Genomic DNA, 20,440 nt, shown 5'->3' with positions numbered 1-20,440 from the left:
TAAACCCCGTGGAATATAATGGGTTAAAAAAAAGAAAATACGAAAACCCTATATGTGGCATTACTGCAAATGAATGTGGCAAACGAATAAGCTCAACAAGCAGCAGTTTTGAACAGATCACATTAGGTGCAGAAGGAAGACCAAAATACATCATTGCACTAGCAGTCCAGTCTAGCAGTAGATACTTCAGACTAGCAACCATGGTGTGCAAACTAGGATGTGTAGGGATACAAGTTGTATTATGCTGATGTGAAAAGCGGTAGACAATGCTGACAATCACTGACATGCTTTTCCAGCATAGTTGAGTAGAGTGAATTGATGAAGTACCCTTCTGATTATGAGTTAGCCAGAGTGTAAGCAGACAAAATACCAGTGAAAGAAGTCTCAGGAAGTTTTAAAGTGGTATGGTTAGAACCTAAAATTAACCAATCTAAATACTAGTGTAATCAGAGTTATAGATGAGATTGAGATTTGGGGATAAAAAAAGTTTTGAAAACTATACTTTTTACCACAAAAGATTATGCACCAGAGCAAGATAGGGAGGTTCATTTAACCCCCACCTGAAGATGTTGGCAAGATTTTTAACAAAATGTACAATTTCCTATTCAAATTAGTAATCACTTACTACAATTTATGACATGTTAAGGGAGAAGGTGTGGGAGAAAAGACACACTCTATAACACATCTCAAAAATGTGGGGTGATTTATACTTACCCATATTGGAATGATGTTTTTTTCTTTGGGCATACTTATGGACTCCAACATGCTGGAACGTGGAAAGGATTCCAGCCGAGCTATTTCTTGAGATGTATTCCATGCAGTAGCTGGAATCTTGGGTGAACACGGCAGATCTGTACAATGGGTCTCAATAAGATCTGAGCCACAAACTGCAGAATGTGTTGCATCAAGCTGATAAAATGATTCCTGGATCTCAGGCAAATTTTCTACACTTTCACTTCGCATTTGTTCTACAGAAGTTTCAGAAAGTTGTAAACACTCTTCATCACACTGCAGACACTCATCTTTGACTGTACTCTGAATAGCAGTATCACTGGTACAGGACACAAGTATGTCTCCACTAAGCTGGCTTGAGCCCATGGTGGTTGTTGTTACACAGGACAAGGAGCTTGGCAGACTAACAGGGAGAGTTTCTTCACTGCTACAGGAGTCAATCTGGACAGGATATAAACTTTCAGAAAGCAGACCTTAAAAAGAAGAGAACAAAAGAAAAAAAAAGTTAAGACAAGTTACATTTCTGGCAACATTATCATAGAATTGACAGTGTTTAGTTTTGAAGCCATATAAAACATGTCAAACATAAAGCAAACAGAACTTCTGGTCAATATACACAGAGATCCAGATTGGAATGATTAAAAATGTGCATTCTACACCAAAAAGTTGCAACACAGCTATCTTACCATCTTTAATTTTTGTTTGGTGACATTCCTTCTGGTTAATAAATAATAATAAAAAAAAAAAAAAGCACAAAAACTTGAGACCAGAATCATATGACAATCACCCAAAAGAGTGACTATTACTTTAAGTTGTGTTCAAAAGACCAAATAAAAAGCTTCAATTTTTGTAAACTTTATTTATCGTGTGAGATCAGAAATAAAAATAGTTTCCATGGATGATATGTAAATTAGCTGTGACTAACAACTGCTTTAACACCACAACCTTGGTTAGCAAGCATACTGCAATTAGTAAAGGTGACACATCAGACTGAGCACAAGGAATAATAAATACACTGGAGACATCATCCTCACATTTATTCTCTGAATATATCAGATGTATGGTTAAATTTCATAAAAAACTATTATCTTGGTACATGTGGCAACCCTAAAACAATTACAAAATAAACTGGCCTATATGATGTGTACATATCAAAATAAACTTTATAAAGGTGTTTTAAACTGCCATAATAACTAGATACTCTAGGTAGCCTGATACTGCTACAACACAAAACCACAAGGCAGGTTAGTTTAATGGTCAAATAATTAACAAATTCATTCAATGCAGAAAGATGCACAGTTAATATTGCTGACAATGGTGCTATTCACATTTGAAAATGCTGAATTTGTTGATACTACTGCATTATTGAAGACAATGAAGTATTTATTGCTACAAAATCTAAAACTGTGATGAAAGCAGTGATAGCACATGTAGCATGACAGTGATGGTCTGTAAGTATATTAATGGATGATAAAATTACAGCAAAGATCAGTCCTATTGTAGATCTAATTTTGGCTGTGTTAACATACAGAAGCAATACCAAAAGTTTAACTTTGGCAATATACTTTAAAAACAAATCAAGACAGACTGCTTTCACATGAATTCTAAATCAACAGAATTAAAATAGAATTACCAGAACTTGCACCATCATCTGTATTATTCACTGCTGGTCTGGTATCTTCCTGGACCTCTAAATCAAAGCTTGCAGGTACTGTTCCTACTTCTCCATTCTTAACAGTTGAATTCAAGAAATGTTCTGAAACGGAGATGCTTGGAGCCTAAAATACGACAGTTGTTATGAACAAAAGATGTAGGCAAAACCTGGGAACAAACCAGTTTTCAAAACACACAAGGGGCATCATGTATAATGGTGTGCGTTGAATTCAAACTAAAACATGACATACAGACAAAATCTGAAATGCGCATACACACCAAAAAAATTCAGATGCATAAAACTGTACGTTTGCCAGGTTCCATGCACTTCCCCTTTATAAATCCCAGTGAACGTGAAATTCAACTCACGTGCACTCACCTACAGCCCCACCCCGACTACTTCCAGAATTTCACATATTTGAATATGCAGTTCAATATAAATAAACCCCTTCCATTCAGTATTTGTGCAAAAGACAAAGGCAAAAGCATGTGAAAAAAAGAATTTCAGTGGAGGCAAGGAAAAACTTACTTTTTGTTGGAGTAAGAAGTGGGTATAAGTAACAAAAGGAGGTTATGGAATGATACATAGTGGCAGAGACACTTGAAAGTTAAAAAAAAAAAAAAAAAGGTCAGAAAGTTGATGTGAAAAAGCGAGTAGCAGCCCTGTCTGTTTATTCTGTTTCAGACAATATTACAAAAGCTGACCCCCGTGCCGAGGAAACTAATCCACGTAGTGATTGTACTGTTGTACCAAGCACTGGCTGCTAACACACCTCTGCTTTGGAAACCAGTGGGGAATTTTCTGGCTTTGTGCTGATGGACACTGCTCTGAAGTCACAAAATACAACAGTGGATGCTGTAAGAGATGTGGACAATGAACTAAGGAATGTAAGGGCTGTACTTTTTCATACGGACAACAAATTAAATGAATTGGTTAAAAAAATAAAAAGCTGCATCTTATCACCTGTTTTTACATGCAGCTAACTACAAAGTGAGGTTGTAACGCTATCTGATTTGGCTGATCATTTGGTGTGTCAGGTTCATCATACCGCATCTCTTCTGATACAGGGATGCCACGATTGTGTGCCACATTATGCAGCACGCTACAAGCTTGCACAATGCAACACTTTTGTGGACTATAGAGCAACATTACTAGAGTGGAAATGCTTTCTATTTACATAAGCAAATTCATTCTCTGAAGATGTCTTTATAGTATAGTGTTGGTGCCGAGCGCCATCACGGATAGATTCTCTGCTCTTTACGGTGACTTGCTATCCTTTGCACGGTTTGGTTTTAACCTCACTTGTTGGAAAAAGCACCTGCAACTGTGTGAAGTTGCAAATTTTACAAGTTCTCCTGCTATAGATGAAGTATTACCAGCTTATTCTTTTGGGGATTCATCCCTGGCTGATACAACTTGTCAAGTGTCATTGCAATAGCAATGTGCGTGCAGCTGACCACTCTGATTACATTTGGAAAACCGAACATTGCTGTGAATTGCACTTTCATGTTTGCCAGTTCAACCTAAGATTAAGGAAATCATATATCTGGATGACAAATGGATAATACCATCTCATACAGATGGCATGGTGTAATTCAGTAATGTTTGTGAAATACCAAATCAGTCAGTAAGTTCAAGTTGAAATGCTCCTGTGGCTAAAAACCCAAGAGTGGACAGAACTTGCAAAGGAGCAGGTAGAGCACAATTCCTCAGTCTGCTTTTGGAAATCCAAACTGACTTAGAGGCCAGTCGTTATCATCTACTACGCACTCTTCTAATTCTTCCATTTGCAATGTCTTCTAACAACGCTAAAGTAGCTATTGTAGTTGGAATAGTTTGCCCATTCCGTGCATGATTATGTAATTACAGGATGATTACAATCAAGTGAATAAAATTTGAAAATGATTTGCAATAAATTTTGGTGTATTTGATAAATCCCACGCCATTGATGCAAATCTGGGAAAAATAAATAAATAAATAAAAAAGGGAGACCACACACAGTATCACTGCTTTAATGCTGGGTTCCACCGGTTTGCAAAACCAAGCAGAAACTTGTGTACGCATGGGGTGAAGCTACTGTGAAAACGTGCCTCAAAATGTGTGTGCAAACAGGTGTAAGCACTGTTTATACATGAAGCCCAATGTGTCAAACATTTGTTTCAGATGAGTAAAACTCGGGATTAAAAAAAAAAAAAAAAATGCTAATGAAAACCCAAAATTCAGTACTGCAGAAAATTAGAATATTGTGGAAAAGGTCAATATTGTAGACTCATGGTGTCACACTGCACTCACCTAATTAACCCAAAACATCTGCAAAGGTGTTCCCGAACCTTTAAATGGTCTCTCAGTCTGGTTCAGTAGGACACACAATCAGGGGGAAGACTGCTGACTTGACAGTTGTCCAGAAGACAGTCACTGACACCCTTCACAAGGAGGGTAAGCCACAACAGGTCAAGCTGCCTGCTCACAGAGTGCTGTATCCAAGCATATAAATACAAAGTTGAGTGGAAGGAAACATGTGGCAGAAAAAGGTATACTGTATAAGCAACAGGGATAACCACAGCCTTGAGAGGATTATAATGCAATGTGAAGCAAAAGTATCCAGGACATGGGCTACAACTGTTGCATTCCTTGTGTCAAGTGACTCCTAAAGCACAGATAATGTCAGAACAGTCTTACCTGAGCTAAGGAGAAAACGGACTAGACTGTTTGCTAAGTGGTCCAAAGTCCTATTTTCAGATGAAAGTAAATTTTGCATTTCATTTAGAAATAAAGGTCCCAGAGTCTGCAGGACAAGTGGAGATGCACAGAATCCACGTTGCTTGAGGTCTAGTATCAAGTTTCCACAGTCAGTGATGACTTGGGGAGCCATGTCATCTGCTGGTGTTGGTCCACTGTGTTTTATCAAGTCCAAAGTCAGCGTTGCAGTCTACAAAGAAATTTTAGAGCACTTCATGCTTCCCTCTGCTGACAAGCTTTATGGTGATGCTGATTTCATTTTTCCAGGAGGACTTGGCACCTGCCCACACTACCAAAAGTATGAATACCTGGTTTAATGACCATGGTAACAATGTGTTTGATTGGCCAGCAAACTCACCTGACCTAAACCCCACAGAGAATCTATGGGATATTGTCAAGAGGAAGATGACAGACACCAGACCCAACAATGCAGACGAGCTGAAAGCCACTATCAAAGCATCCTGGGCTTCCATAAAACCTCAGCAGTGCTACAGGCCGATTACCCTAATGCCACGCCACATTGATGCAGTAATTCATGCAGAAGGAGCCCAGACCAAGCATTGAGTGTGTACATGGACATACTTTTCTATAGGCCAACATTTCAGTATTATTATTTTTTTTAAAAATTGGTCTTATGTAATATTCTAATTTTCTGAGATACCGGATTTTGAGTTTATTACCTGTGAAAAGAAATAAACGCTTGAAATATATCACTCTATACGAGTTTCACTTTTTGAATTGGATTACTGAAATAAATACATTTTTTGATGATATTGAGATGCACCTGTATATGCACATACTAAACTATATTACATTAAGTATGGTAAATAAGTTCTGCTTCAGTGTTCACAAAATACTTAACTTGCATATCATAAAACGTACCCTTCAGTACAGTACATGGCTATTCCTTTCCTTACAGACATTAAATAGGCAAATTTAATATTTATTCAGCTGCTGTAATGAAGATAAAGCTGTTCTTTTCACAACTTTAATATTTAGCAATTTTTTAAAGAATATATGTAACCAATGGAAAGCAATTAAAACACAAACTAATTAAATTTTTTTAGAAATAAGGCATAAACAGTTCTACCTTTTCTGAGTTGCTGTGGTTACAGGTTTGACACTGTAGTTCTGAATGTGGAGAGGAGACAGTTGTTAAAAGATCTAAATCCAAACTTGAATGCAGAGGTGGGAAATGCTGACTTGAGTCAAGTTTTGATGAAAGTAACGTGGAATGAAATTTGCCAATGCCAAATTCAAAGCTGTCATGTGCAATTGGAAGTGCTGTAAAGAAATGATTCATAACTTGTTACTGAATGATCACAATTCCTGAGTGTGGGGACTCAAGGCAAGACCTGTATTATACTACTTCATATCTGAAACCACATATACTCAAGCAGTCAAATTCAACCAGAAGTTTGTGTATCATATAAAATGTCTTTTAGCTTCCGTTTTGGAATGGAAATACTTGTAGTTTAAATGCCGATATATTTCTAAAAGGTCTCCAAATAAAGATGTAGCTCTGGGATGTTTTTTTTGGTAACAAGAAGCAAGGCTGCTCATGAAGGAACTTTCTAAAGGCTTCAAAGAGATGAGCAGTGAACAGGTTTTTAAAAAGTGTATATTACATGTTTTGGAATACTGTTGCAAATCCAGAATGTAACGTTAATTAGGATTTGCAACAACAAAAATAAAATTACTAAAATGCAAGCACACATTTTATTTCAGAGTGTGGTGCAAGACTGGCCTTGATGTGCTCACCCAAAGAACCATTCATCGCCTACAAGCTTAAGGCATCAAATATTTAATAATTTTATTAACTCTAAACACTCACCTGAGCTTTTCTCGCCTTGAAAATTAACCAATGGGCTGTCAACCAATTTAAAATGATCTTTACCAGATTGTGTTTGAAGGAGCTTTCCAGAGTAGAATATCTTTTTCTGCAAATAATTCTGTCCCTGTATGTAAAACATAAAAATAACTGTGACAAAGAAAAACAGATAAAAAAGTTGTCATCCTCTATAAACAGTCTGAAGGTAGCCTTTTTAACTTTTGTTAAAAACATTATTTTTAACCTAATTGAATCGTAAATAATCAATCAATAATTGAATTAACAAGTCACCATCAATTATCAGCTCTAAATCCAATGCAGAGTGACGTCAAAAGGTATGGCAACTTAAAATTGTAAATTTTAAATATAAATTTAGGTTATCAGGTTTTGATACAGTTGTAATTCAGCAGTCCACTGCAACCATTGAAAATTGTTTGTTTCATCATTTACCTCATTGAATTGCATAAACCAATAAACTTGTGGGAATTCTGAAAATTCAACCTAGAAGTTTTTAAATTTCTTGCTCAAAACTGTTCTTACAGCTACGCCTGTGCTGACAGAGATGAATATCACTGGCAATCCACAACTGATTACAGTTTGAACCTTATAGATTGAACCATGTGATTAAACAAGTTGTAAATACTCGTTTACAATAGCCAGTTGTATGCTGATCATACAAAAGCAAGGCTGTAAACACACTGCAAATGCATTGTATCTACATTGGAAACTTGTGTCTTCAGAAGACAGATACAATTTGAGTCACATTTTCTCTTGCAAATTAGCAACCCGACAACTTGCTCTGTTGTGGAGTACAACATGGTGGGTGTGGAAGATTTTTCTATGCTTCATGCATTTTCACTGATAATAAAGGCCCAAGAAGAAGTCAATAATGGCATATTATTATAACACTGCAAACATTATAGCTTTCATCAAAACCACAAGAGTGCTATGGTTAGCCTGAACGTGTGAACGGAGTTAATGCTGGTGGGATAAAATCCTGCTTGGACCACTGAATGATCACAACTGGCTGTCCAGTCTCTGTATGTACCACTTTACATTTTTAAAATATTTTTTGAAAGACAACAGCTTCTGCTGAGAAGACATGTGATTTCTGAAAATGAAAACCATCAGTAAAAGCCAGTGTATTTAGTGTTCTGCAATAAGTTCGGCAACAGACTAAAATTAGTCTCCCATTCGGGAAGCTAATCAGTGAAAATGTGAGTGACTTTGAAAGGAGAGGAGGGTGGTCTCTTTGATGCGATGATGCAATCAATGAGTCCTATATGTCCCAAAAATTACAGCCAACTGGCATATCACCTAATTTAACTCCAGGACATAACTGATCATCAGCTGCATCAGTAAAGTTGGTACTTGGGATTTAATAATTAATGCATGTAAATGTGGGGGAAAAAAGGGTGCAATAGTTGTGCCCATGTACTGCTATTCCAAATCCAAAAGTGCGGATAATTAATGGCTGGTAAGCATAGCCTTTAATGTTTATACCAACAGCATTTGGATTATATGAATTTCCCCTTGGGATTAATAAAGTATCTGTCTATCTATCTGCTAAACTTTTGTAATCTGCTGGATGGTGTACACGAAAATGACTACTGAGGTTATTCATTTCTGAATCTTATGCAACAACCACCTCCCTGCTTAGTCGACAAATTTGGTAAAACCTTTTGGTTCACCACCAATAGTTTTGAGTATAACAAATTTCTAAATTGTCATTTTGATTTCTTTCTAGCCACCAATTCCATCTATAATTTTGTATATTAAATGAAGTACTTTCAAACATCATTACAGTGTGTGGTTATTAGAAATAAGGATACCCTATGGCCAAAAAGAAAATTACAGGAACTGCATATCAGTAGTGTTAAACACACTGATGTACTGCTACCAGGGATAAATGTTGCCAATTGACAATGTTAATTAAGGAGACAAATAAATTGATCTGCGGATTTTACAAATCACCCAACCCTAATTACTTCACTGGCAGACAACCCCTTTGCAATCAGTTTTGTTAAAATAGCAGTGACTAACTGGCATTATAGTTTGGATAGATTTTATAGAAGGCAGAGTGTAAAATGTTGATTAATTTCTGTATTATCTCCAAAATTATCACAACTACAGGTTTTTTTTTTCCCCTGAACTTAACACATAGGTTATACTTTTTTTTTTTTTTTGCAAAAAAATGGGAGGGGCATACAGGTTTATGTTAATATTTGTAAAATATTCTCATTCTCTATGCAATGAAAGACTACCAGATGATGTACATTATACAAGTCTTAGTTTTTATGCTGTATAGATCCACAATCAGTTATCCACAACTCTATATCAGAAAAGCCTTGTTCCCCCACAGGCTTCACATCACTGTGTGGAAAGGAGTTGAACATCAGGAAATGTTCTCAGTGACTTTGATTTAAAATGAATAAACTACCTGCAGCCTGCGCTAAAACCAGTTGAGTGCCTTACAATATGGTAATCAATAAATTATAACCAAAACCATAGTACACAATAAATAAAATTAAAAAGTGTATTTAAATAGAACAGTGACTATTTTTCCCCACGACTGGGTCAAGTAGATTTAGGACGTTGAAAGCAAGCACCGTAAATTAACAGATAAAGTGTAGTTATGAAAACAACAGACACTTATGCAATCTATTTGTTAAATAAACTTTCTCAGTGTTAACATTAGTGATCCAGGTAACTAAATAATGAAAAGCATTTTACTTTTCATATACATTTAATGTCATTCTGCACCTTGTTTGGCTACTAGAGTATCTTTCTGGTGCACAAACATTGCTGAATCCCTTGAACACATTGCGACACAGCTCCCATAACCACTTGCAGGGTTTGAGTGGAGTAAGTGTGCTTTGTCCTATAGCATGCCGCTTATTTGTTCATGCTCTCACCATTGAAAAAGAGAGAACAAAGTACAACATATAACTCATAAAACTGATACAGTGGGAGTGGAGTTGTTTCACTCAAAGGCAGGCATGATGTTTTTATATTTAGAGATAGAGATAGAGATAGATATAGAGATATAGATATATATATATAGATATATATATATAGATATATATATATAGATATAGATATAGTATGTCACCCTGCTTTAGCATGTTCAGTAAACAATAAGCCATGCTCATAACCTGTTGCTTGTGCCTCATTTTATAATGTTTGTATATTTTAAGCAACTCCCATCTGGGTAATGCAATATTTTATTTAGTGCAATTTATGTTAAGAATACCTAAAATGTTTAGGGAAAAAACATATGGAAGATAGGTTATAGTTAGAGCAGTGGCTAAATGGAAATATTGCATATAAAGTAAGAACACCCACTGGTAATTGACAAAGCATGCTGGTCTTAAATTCAACTCCATAAGCAAGTTGAGTACTTGATGGTGCTATAGGCAGGAGTGATACACAAAACTAACAGACTCTGTTCTTTGACCATTACCATGCATCAAAATAATATTAGATCTTTTTAGTTTAGGCAACACATGTTAAGTTGTCAGCTGTAGCACAGACTGTGTGTAAAACTGTGCGTTGGCAAAGGCAACTAAAATGTGCACTACTGAAAAGACTCTTCAAAAATAGGAAGAAAATCAGAAATAGAAGTTACTTTCCTTTGTGTTTAATTGACAAAACAAGACCTGTGTTTGCATACTCTGATGCTTAACAGATGTAGCATAAAACAACAGTAAATCAGAGTTATCAAATGCAAGAGTGTCTTTCACAATGCTGTTACCCAATAGCAGATCTGAACATGTTTAAGAGGCAGAAGGCTATCAGTTATACCAATTGACTCAACAAGCTAAGCACTCAATTATACAAATAGGATTCTATTCTGCTTGGAGTAGACACATGAAAGAGGAAAAAAAAGTACAGCCTATTTAGAGTAATATACTGTGTAAAATTGTGTGAGGAGATAATATAGATGAGGATACTAAGTTTATATAGCAGCAGATGTTCTCTTACATTATTCGATCAGTTTTGATGTTTGAGCAGGATTTTTATTGGTAACACATTTGAATTATTCAAAGAACAACATTTGGCTTGACAGCCCTAGTAGACATACATAGGTTTAGGTATTGGATGATTCCCTTTAAGCAAGTAAGAGAAGTTTCAGGGAGCCTAAATAAAAGACTTTGCAAATTACAAAATTTTTTTTAATTTTTTTTTTTAAAATCTCCAGCTCATACGTACAAGTGCAGAGTCTTTGCTTTGTAACAATGTTATAATACATCTTACCTTTTTCTAAACATAAATACTGGCACATCTAGTGTTTACCAGATTAGCAAATAGCAGACAGCCAATTTGGAGTCTTTGCCTGCCCTACTGCAAGCTTCCAAGTAGGACAGTCAATTTCTTTCTTTAGAGAAAGGTCTGCCCATCACTTTGTGCTTACATTCTACTCAATGGAGCAGTAGGAGGTTGAAAAATCCAATTGACAAATATTACCCTATCAAATCAGCCTCCAAGTACACAGAGGTGAGCGTTTCGTAGTATTATTTATGTATTTTTGGCTTAGACACGTTGTATGCACTGTGGAAGAATACAGTAAATATTGTGTTGCTGCCATAGTCTTACCCCTGTATTATACGCATTGCTTCCAAGTGAATGTGTTACAGGCTGAGGGGATGAGGCAATAGAAATATCAATCACAGGCTGTAGCCCCATGAAGTTTTTTACGCTCTGAGGGGTAGTGTTCTCATCACTGGAAACTTCTGTTGGAGTTGCGGATACTAGAAAAACAGAGGAAGAAAAACTATTATAATGCATAACTAAGGGGTATCAAGTATACAATGCTTAACTAAACCTTAAAAGAAGTTCATTTCTGTGCAGTTTGTAAATGGATAATGTTCATACTGTAGCTTAATTAGCTATCACACAATGGAGAACAGTGGACAAATGGAAGCAGGCAAGAAGTTCTAAATCAAAAAAACATTCCTATTTAGAAGCAAACCTCTTTAAGCTGCTAAAAAAGATAATTTATTATAATTGTATGTGTAAAAAAAAAAAAAAAAGTATGTCAAAGTCTGACAAAAGTCAAAGACCTTCCTACAGTATGAGTGACTCCTTAAGCCTACATGCAAACACCACCAAAAATACATACTTCAGTTTTGTTTTCAGAAAATGTAACGTTGTAAAGCCAATAGAAGTCATTCTGGAAATTCTAAGCACATACCAGCAGGATTATATTCCCTTGACAAGAAGCTTCCTGAGCTGGACGTCAGACTAGATTTTTCAACTTCCTCATGTGATGCTGTCAAAAACTTCAGCTCAAGATTTCCTTGTTCCTAAAAAAAGATAACTTAAAATAAAAGATACTGCCTGTGTAACCAAATTTTTGCACACTAGCATTGTGTACTCAGTAACACAACAAATGCAAACCAAGCAAACATCTTTGCCATTAAAGTTTGCTTGCACATTAGCAGAAAGAAAAAAAACAAAAACAAATGATAGCATAGTAACATTAAGTTTAAGTTGTGTATATACACACACACATTATATATATATATATATATATATATATATATATATATATATATATATATATACACATATACATACACACACACATATATGTTTATATATTTCTTTTGCACCATTTATGTTTTATTAATTTTTGTCCTGCTTTATTCTTTTCTTTCCTTAAAAGCAAATTGGTAGTTCTTTAAAGCTTTAACTTCTTACCTCATGCAAACCTTATTCATCCATTATACAATTCAATCAATTCAACCCAATTTTAAGAAGAAACTACGAGTAGTACCTAACATGTTAACATCAGGAAAATGGCAAAATCCAACTTGAAATTTTCCCTAAGACATGCGTCTTTGGGTTGTAGAAGGAAAGCAAGAGTGTATCTTGGAAGAGAGGGGGGAGGGAAAAAAAAGCCCAAAAAGCAGATACAAAGAATCTGTAAACTTCAAACACAAATCATAAAACCTGGAATTAAAACCTTGATATTATCATTGCATACATTTAAACATAGCAATCGTTTACAGGGGTTACAGTCTCAGTGCAATTAAAAGACAATGTTCTCTGTACATATGGTCAAGGCTATTATATTACTGTTGGGCATCCTATCTGAAAAAGCACCTCACCATGGTAGTCAATGCGTTAAGGAAAAGGAAGAAGCCCTTGATTTAGCTGGCAGAACAGAGGTCTACTAGCTTATGAATTATTTGACTTCAGGTTTAACAAGTGATTGCAAGATACCTGACATTTTAATTGGAAATGAGAGTTCAGAACCATAGGGACACATGAACCCATGGGGGCACAGGTAGTTGGGGGGGCTTCACAGATAACCCCAAGGGTTACAGAGGATACCCAATCCTGTAACAATATTGAGCTGGTAACGTGAAGTAGTTTAAAAATGCCTATTTTGGTTTGTAGCGTGACAAGCTTGCGACTTTTTGTTCCAATAAACTGTACCTGTGCAATAATATTTTTGTAAAAACTCCACTACCTGTATCGACTATTTAAGTTGTATTTAATACTTTAACTTCAAATGTGAACAAAATAAGTACAGTGGAACCTCGATTTTCCGGTCTTCAATTAACCGTGCATTGGGTTTCTGGGATCGCCTTAAAAAAAAAAAAAAGTGTGAGACATCACAAGACTGCCAAGATTTCGCCGCCAAGAATTCCGACTACAGGAATGTACACTACGTGTGTCACAGCTTAAGTTTTCTTTGTCGATGGGTTTCTGAGAATTATTCTAAAAAAGGATTGAAAGTACAGTATAGCATCTGTGCACCAGCCAGGCGATCCCCTGCTATGAAAAACCATTCCAAATTCAGACGACTGCCATTCGTCAATAAGTTTTGTATGGGTTGCACGGTCCGTGTAGGCAACACCTTGTTCCGGGTTCATTCAGTTGGCGTCCGCAGCTCGAGGTTAGAAAGCGGTTTTGCATAAGTTCATGCTGAAATGTCGGGGTCCAGTACGGGAACAAAAAGAAAAAGTTGTTTTGTCAATTGCTACGAAACTGCAAATTGTTGAATGTGCTGAAAAGGGGAATCAATTGATAAGCTTTCAACGGAATTTAACATAGGAAATCAAACAGTGCGTGATATTGTTCAGAAGAAAGATGAACTCTACAAGTTCGTAACTTCATCCGATACATTTAACGGGACGAGTGCGCGCAAGACAACAAAGGGTTAAAAATTTCACGATCTGGACAGAACTGTGTTTGAATGGTTCAAGCAAAAACGCGCCAAGGGATGTCCTGTATCTGGGCCATTGCTGCTTGAAAAGCGAAATGGTTTCACTGTGAGATGAAGATTCCTGAACTATTTGCTGCGTCTCAAGGATGGCTGCAATGTTTTATATCTTGCCACGGAATTAAGACAGTCTTATATCCAAGGTGAGAAACTAAACAGTGATTCTGACACTGCAGCACTATACGTAACAAAATTTAAACGACTTTATAATGCTGACGAGACTGGTTTGTACTGGAAGGCTTTGCCGTCAAAAACACTCAAACCAAAGCATAGATGAACAGAGAGATTTTTAAAGACTGTTTTTTTTTATTAAACATTTTGTTCCTGCTGTTCGAGACCATCTACGCTCCAAAAATTTGCCACAAAGAGCTGTGTTACTGTTGGACAACGCACCTTTCCATCCTAGCGAAAATGTCCTGAAAACAAGCGATGACCAGATTTTCGTTGCATATCTTCCTCCAAACGTGACGTCGCTTAAGCAACCTATGGACCAGGGCGTCTTAGAAGCATTCAAGCGTCGTTACAGAAAATCTTTACTCCGTTCAGTCTTGGAAGACGGAGATCTTCGCGAGTTTTACAAGAAATGGACAATTAAGGATGCAATTTTCAGAAAGAAAGCAACAATGACGCAGTTGAAGACGAACCTTCAGAAAAGAAAGTTTCGATTGCAGAAGCGGTAAATTATGCCAAAACATTGCTAGACTTTCTTGAGCAGGAAGCGGATTCAAATTTTAGTATATAAAATTTTTGTAAATAAAATTGAAGCGCTGCAAGAACACAAAGCAGCATCTCCCGTCTGATTTTCTCAAGAAAACTTCAAAAACAACAAAAGAAAGGTACGAATTTCACTGGACAGCACCTATTCTAGCATTTGCGAATTTTTATAATTATTTTCGATTATCCGTGATTTTTGATTATTCAGATGACGGGCGCCGGTCATTAACACTAGAATTACCAGAGCCTACGAAATAACTCGTAAATCCGTCCAACCTTAAATCACTTCTTAAAACCGTTCTCGTAGTGGGGCAGGATTGAACTCGGGACCTTCTGAGTCACAGTCGGCTGCTGATTCTATTACGCCACGGAGACAGTCATAATAAATGGCTGACAAAGTCACTTGTTAAGGCGGCTTTTTGTTTCTGCAGTTATATTTTTGAATAAAAGTGCAATTGTTGTGTTAGATTTGTACCTTCTGTGAAAATATTTATTTGATATTTGGACTTCAGGCTTCATACATTATATAGTTTATGCCTACATTTTGTCATCTACTACTAGAATATAAAAAACGTTTCTGTTTTAACAATGTGTTTACACAGATTACTGTAGAAACAGAACAGACATGAAATGCGTGTGTTCCAAACAACAATGTATTATTTCCACTCTAAAACTCCACTTCACTCCCAGAAAATCAATCAAGGAATGAGTTGGGAGAAGTTTGTGAACGTTCTAAGTCGGTGGGGGGATGGAATACCTGGCTAATTGCAGCCTGATTTTTATCAGCACATTTAGAGTACAAAAGACGCTGGTGGAGAGCTGTGAACAATTTTAAGAAGCGATTTAAGGTGGGACGGATTTACGAGATTTTTCGTAGGCTCTGGTAATTCTAGTGTTAAACCGGATAATTGAGGTTTTACTGTAAATTGGCCAAGCCATTAAGTAACTTGAAAACAGGATAATGTTTTTGATAAGGTTACGTGGTACAGCGATACTGGAAAAGTACCAGAAAACCCCACATTGTAAAACAGTACAGTAGCAACAATTTTTGATACTGAAAGTAAACATTAATTTTCCACTTAAACTCTGACACTCTGTAGACTGGGAAAAACTACCTTAAGATGCACTGAGGACGACTTCCCAAAACCACAGGCTATAACCTGATTAAGTCTTTGCAAGGGAACCACCCAATCTCTCCCCAAACCATTCAGTTAAAAATGTTGACTATTGCCAATTTCTTCAAGAAAAATATTTATAAGCAAATCTCTACTGTAGGTTAATTCTTGCTTTTTTTAAATGGAATTTAACATTAATTGCTATAACAACAGGTTTAATGGAATCTAAAAGTTAAATAATAAAAATAATAAAACCCCCACACACATAGGAGTCCTTTTTCCATGCTGTATATTTATAAATATGTATGGCTCCAGAGCTGCTCCTTTCCAGTTCAATTTAAAAACCATGTAAAAGCTATCTTGTTTCAAAGAATATTTATTTGCTATTTTTACTGGTTAAAATAATGAGGGCAAAAACCAATTCCACTATCAATTAGCCCATAAAACAGACTAACGATTAATAGCTCTACATTAACATTTATTAATTTGCAGATATGAAACATAAAAGCAAAACAGAGGTTTATACATTTCAAGATCCACTGACTTATGTATTAATGTATGGTACCTTTACAGTACCGCCACAGTATGCCGACAGCCTTCGTGCCGAGGGTGACAAATTAACTTCGTCTTCAATATCCAGTACTGGTCTTAGGGGCTGGAAATGCTGGCTACTGTCCAAATCGGGCACAAGATAAGGATGACTGGCTGAAGAATTTGCCATACCAGAAGTATCCAGAGTTGCTGGAAGTCCTGGAAAAAAGATTAATAGACTCAAGATAAAACTTTAAAAATACTGCCATTTGCTTTTATCAAGATTAGCAAAGAATATGGGAAATGATACAGTGGTGGCATTAAACTCTTAAAATAAGGGTGGGTAATCCTGGTCCTAAAAGAGCATTTAGTTTTACTTTTAATAAATCTCAAACTGGTGTTCAAAAATGACAGCATGAAAACATAAAATCAATATTGTACTAAAGAAATCTAAAGAAAGCAAACCGTTTTTGCTGCACAGAACCGGCAAATAAAGGAAAGTGTAGTACAGCAGTTTACATACTAGTATAATGATTAAGAGATAGCAAAAATTCAAGAGATTTTAATTAGTAGATATAATTAAAAAGAAAACAAAAAACGCACACAACAGTCCAGTCTTCGTTTATATATTATCTTACAACCAAAAGTATGTAAGTGATTAAGTAATTATATTAAACTAGCCAACCTGCGGCGTAGCATATGCTGCATATAATTATTTATTGATGAGTGAACACTTTTTGAAAGACACAGTTGTCCAACAGGGTTTGAGGATACAACTGTCAGTGAATGAAAAGATGGAACTCTGGAGAGAGCAACATACAATTGTCCATAAGTGAAAACAGGCTTTGGCAGATACAGGCATATTTTTTTGAAAGTTTGTCCTTGTGTCTTATTAATAGACATTGCAAACGTTAATCTAACAGGAAATTTTCTGCGTGTAAAAGTAAAAGGCAAATTAGAATCCGATGGGGTCATGGAAAACCGGGGAATAAGGACAGTTTGTGAGGTAGCAGATGTGATAGTCTTACACTCCAGTACATCACGGTGAATGCTGGTAACAGAAAGTGCCATTAACCCATGGGCGGGGCTCTGTTAGAGTTGGCGGTCGTGGCTGTCTTACGTGCAGTGAAAAGTCAACATGGCTCAGAGGTGCATATGGACTTTTACACAGATGAAAGCGAGGCTGTGTTTGGCGAGTTGTTGCGTGCGGGCACATGAGCAGGCAGTGCACATGCTTTGAGAGCGACGCTGGACGCGGGAGGGCGGTTACAGTTGGCATGCGTGGCTCTGTCGTGCGTATTCCATGACGCGGTAGGGTGGTTAGAGTTGGCGGGCGGGGCTGTGTCGAGCGTATCCCATGGTCTTAGAGTTGGCGGGCAGGGCTCTGTGAGTTGGTGGGCGTGGCTCTCTGTCTGGCTTGCCCTTAGTGAATTTTATAGATAGTAAAAGGAAATACATATTAAATGTACAGAAACCAACTTGTTTTATCAAAAGGTACTTTAAATCAACAGGCAGTGTTAATACAATCAAAACTGTTTTAAACACTAGAATTACCAGAGCCTACGAAAAAATTCGTAAATCCGTCCCACCTTAAATCGTTTCTTAAATCCCTTCACACCTCTCCGCCAGCATCCTTTGTCCTCTAAATGTGCTGATAAAGAGAAGGTAGAAACAGCCTGCTATTCCATCCCCCCCACCAATTTAGAACGTGCACGAACTTCTCTCAGCTCCTGCCTTGATTGAGTATCTGGGAGTGAAGTGAAGTTTTCAAGTGGAAATAATAGATTGTTGTTTGGAACACAGGCATTTCATGTCTGTTCCGTTTCTACAGTAATCTGTGTAAACACATTGTTAAAACAGAAATGTTTTTTATATTCTAGTAGAAGATGACAAAATGTAGGCATAAACTATATAATGTACGAAGCCTGAAGTCCAGATATCAAAGAAACATTTTCACAAAAGGTACAAATATAACACAACAGTTGCGCTTTTATTCAAAAATAGAACTGAACTGCAGAAACCAAAAGCTGCCTTAACATGCGACATTGACACCCGTTTGTTATGATTTTCTCCGTGGTGCAATAGATTCAACTGCCGACTGGGAACCAAAGGGTCGCGAGTTCGAACCTGCACTACTCCCTTTTGAGAAGTAAACTGCTCTTAGTCTTACTATTTTAGAATAAAAGCATACATTTGATTTCAGTCTGTAACAGCCGGTGTAATTTATGATCCTTTTAAAGGTTAGCTTTATTATTGTTTTTTTTTTTTTAATTCACTTTTCATTCTCTCAGTCGCGTTCAGAATCAATCCATACAACCCCATCTGACACGACCGTTTTCACATAAAGACGCGCTATAGCTCTGCAGTGTACTAGTGACTGCATTCTCGTACCAATGTTTGCGAAATGAAGTGTCTGCGTGCACGTCTGCGTGGCATTACACGTGTATTTTTTGAGCATGCTCAAACACAGGAACATATGTTGGTGTAAAAGTATAACAAAACAAGTGCACTTTTATTCAAGACTACCTGTAGAACCGAAGCAATGTACACACTTCTCTCTGTGCTGTGGTTTCTATTACACACCTGAAAGAAAGAGACAATATATGTGAAAACATCATCGCACTAATGCAATATCATTTGAAAACGAACAGCGTCAGATCGGGTGTGAATTTATGCAGGAACTGGAAATTCTCTGATGTGGGACCTTCCCCCAGGGAAGAAAGTACAGTGTCAGGTACTCATTCAGTGTAATAGGAACCATAGCACAAAGAGGTGTGTACACTGCAAGAAGTACACGTGTCTTAAATATAGGAAGGACGGTCCTTGGGTGTGCGGGAACTGTTAATATTTGAATGTGATGATTTTATTTAGCACGGAATGAAAATCAGCACTTCTTAGCATTGCACCATGCAAGCTGTCGTATCAATCGCCTACTGTAACTTGCTTTCTTTTTTCTTCGGTTATACAGGTAGTCTTGAATAAAAGTGCACTTGTTTTGTTATACTTTTACACCAACATATGTTCCTGTGTTTGAGCATGCTCAAAAAACACACGTGTAATGCCACGAAAAGTGCACGCAGACACTTCATTTCGCAAACATTGGTACGAGAATGCAATCACAAGTACACTGCAGAGCTATAGCGCGTCTATGTGAAAACAGCCGTGTCAGATGGGGTTGTATATATATATATATATATATATATAAAAAAAGCTAACCTTTATAAGGATCATAAATTACACCGGCTGTTACAGACTGAAATCAAATGTATGCTTTTATTCTAAAATAGTAAGACTAAGACGAGTTTACTTCTCAAAAGGGAGTAGTGCAGGTTCGAACTCGCGACCCTTTGGTTCCCAGTCGGCAGTTGAATCTATTGCACCTTGGAGACAATCATAACAAACGGGTGTCAATGTCGCATGTTAAGGCGGCTTTTGGTTTCTGCAGTTATATTTTTGAATAAAAGCGCAACTGTTGTGTTATAGTTGTACCTTTTGTGAAACTGTTTCTTTTGATATCTGTACTTCAGGCTTCATACATTATATAGTTTATGCCTACATTTTGTCATCTACTACTAGAATATCAAAAACATTTCTGTTTTATCAATGTGTTTACACAGATTACTGTAGAAACGGAACAGACATGAAATGCGTGTGTTCCAAATAACTATCTATTATTTCCACTCTAAAACTTCACTTCACTCCCAGATAATCAAGGCATGAAGCTGAGAGAAGTTCGTGCACGTTCTAAATTGGTGGGGGGATGGAATAGCCGGCTGCTTCTACCTTCTCTTTATCAGCACATTTAGAGGACAAAGGACGCTGGCGGAGAGGTGTGAAGGGATTTAAGAAGCGATTTAAGGTGGGACGGATTTACGAGTTTTTTCGTAGGC

The 20,440-nt window shown here is 36.8% G+C and overlaps 1 protein-coding gene across 6 annotated transcripts in view; it reads right to left on the bottom strand.

Moving 5' to 3' along the window:
• cep295 (centrosomal protein 295) overlaps positions 1 to 20,440 on the bottom strand; it is a 124,863-nt gene that overhangs the window by 18,668 nt on the left and 85,755 nt on the right. For all 6 annotated transcript variants that reach the window (XM_039744138.1, XM_039744137.1, XM_039744139.1 and 3 more), the window contains exons 21-27: positions 16,585 to 16,769; positions 12,151 to 12,262; positions 11,553 to 11,707; positions 6,960 to 7,083; positions 6,216 to 6,409; positions 2,366 to 2,510; positions 715 to 1,205 (exon numbers count right to left, since the gene is read on the bottom strand). In XM_039744138.1, the coding sequence (XP_039600072.1) occupies positions 715 to 1,205; positions 2,366 to 2,510; positions 6,216 to 6,409; positions 6,960 to 7,083; positions 11,553 to 11,707; positions 12,151 to 12,262; positions 16,585 to 16,769 (1,406 nt within the window). The remainder of the gene's footprint in view (positions 1 to 714; positions 1,206 to 2,365; positions 2,511 to 6,215; positions 6,410 to 6,959; positions 7,084 to 11,552; positions 11,708 to 12,150; positions 12,263 to 16,584; positions 16,770 to 20,440) is intronic.

Source organism: Polypterus senegalus, chromosome 2, assembly GCF_016835505.1.
Source record: "Polypterus senegalus isolate Bchr_013 chromosome 2, ASM1683550v1, whole genome shotgun sequence".
NCBI lineage: Eukaryota > Metazoa > Chordata > Cladistia > Polypteriformes > Polypteridae > Polypterus > Polypterus senegalus.
This window is presented reverse-complemented; position numbering and strand designations above follow the sequence as displayed.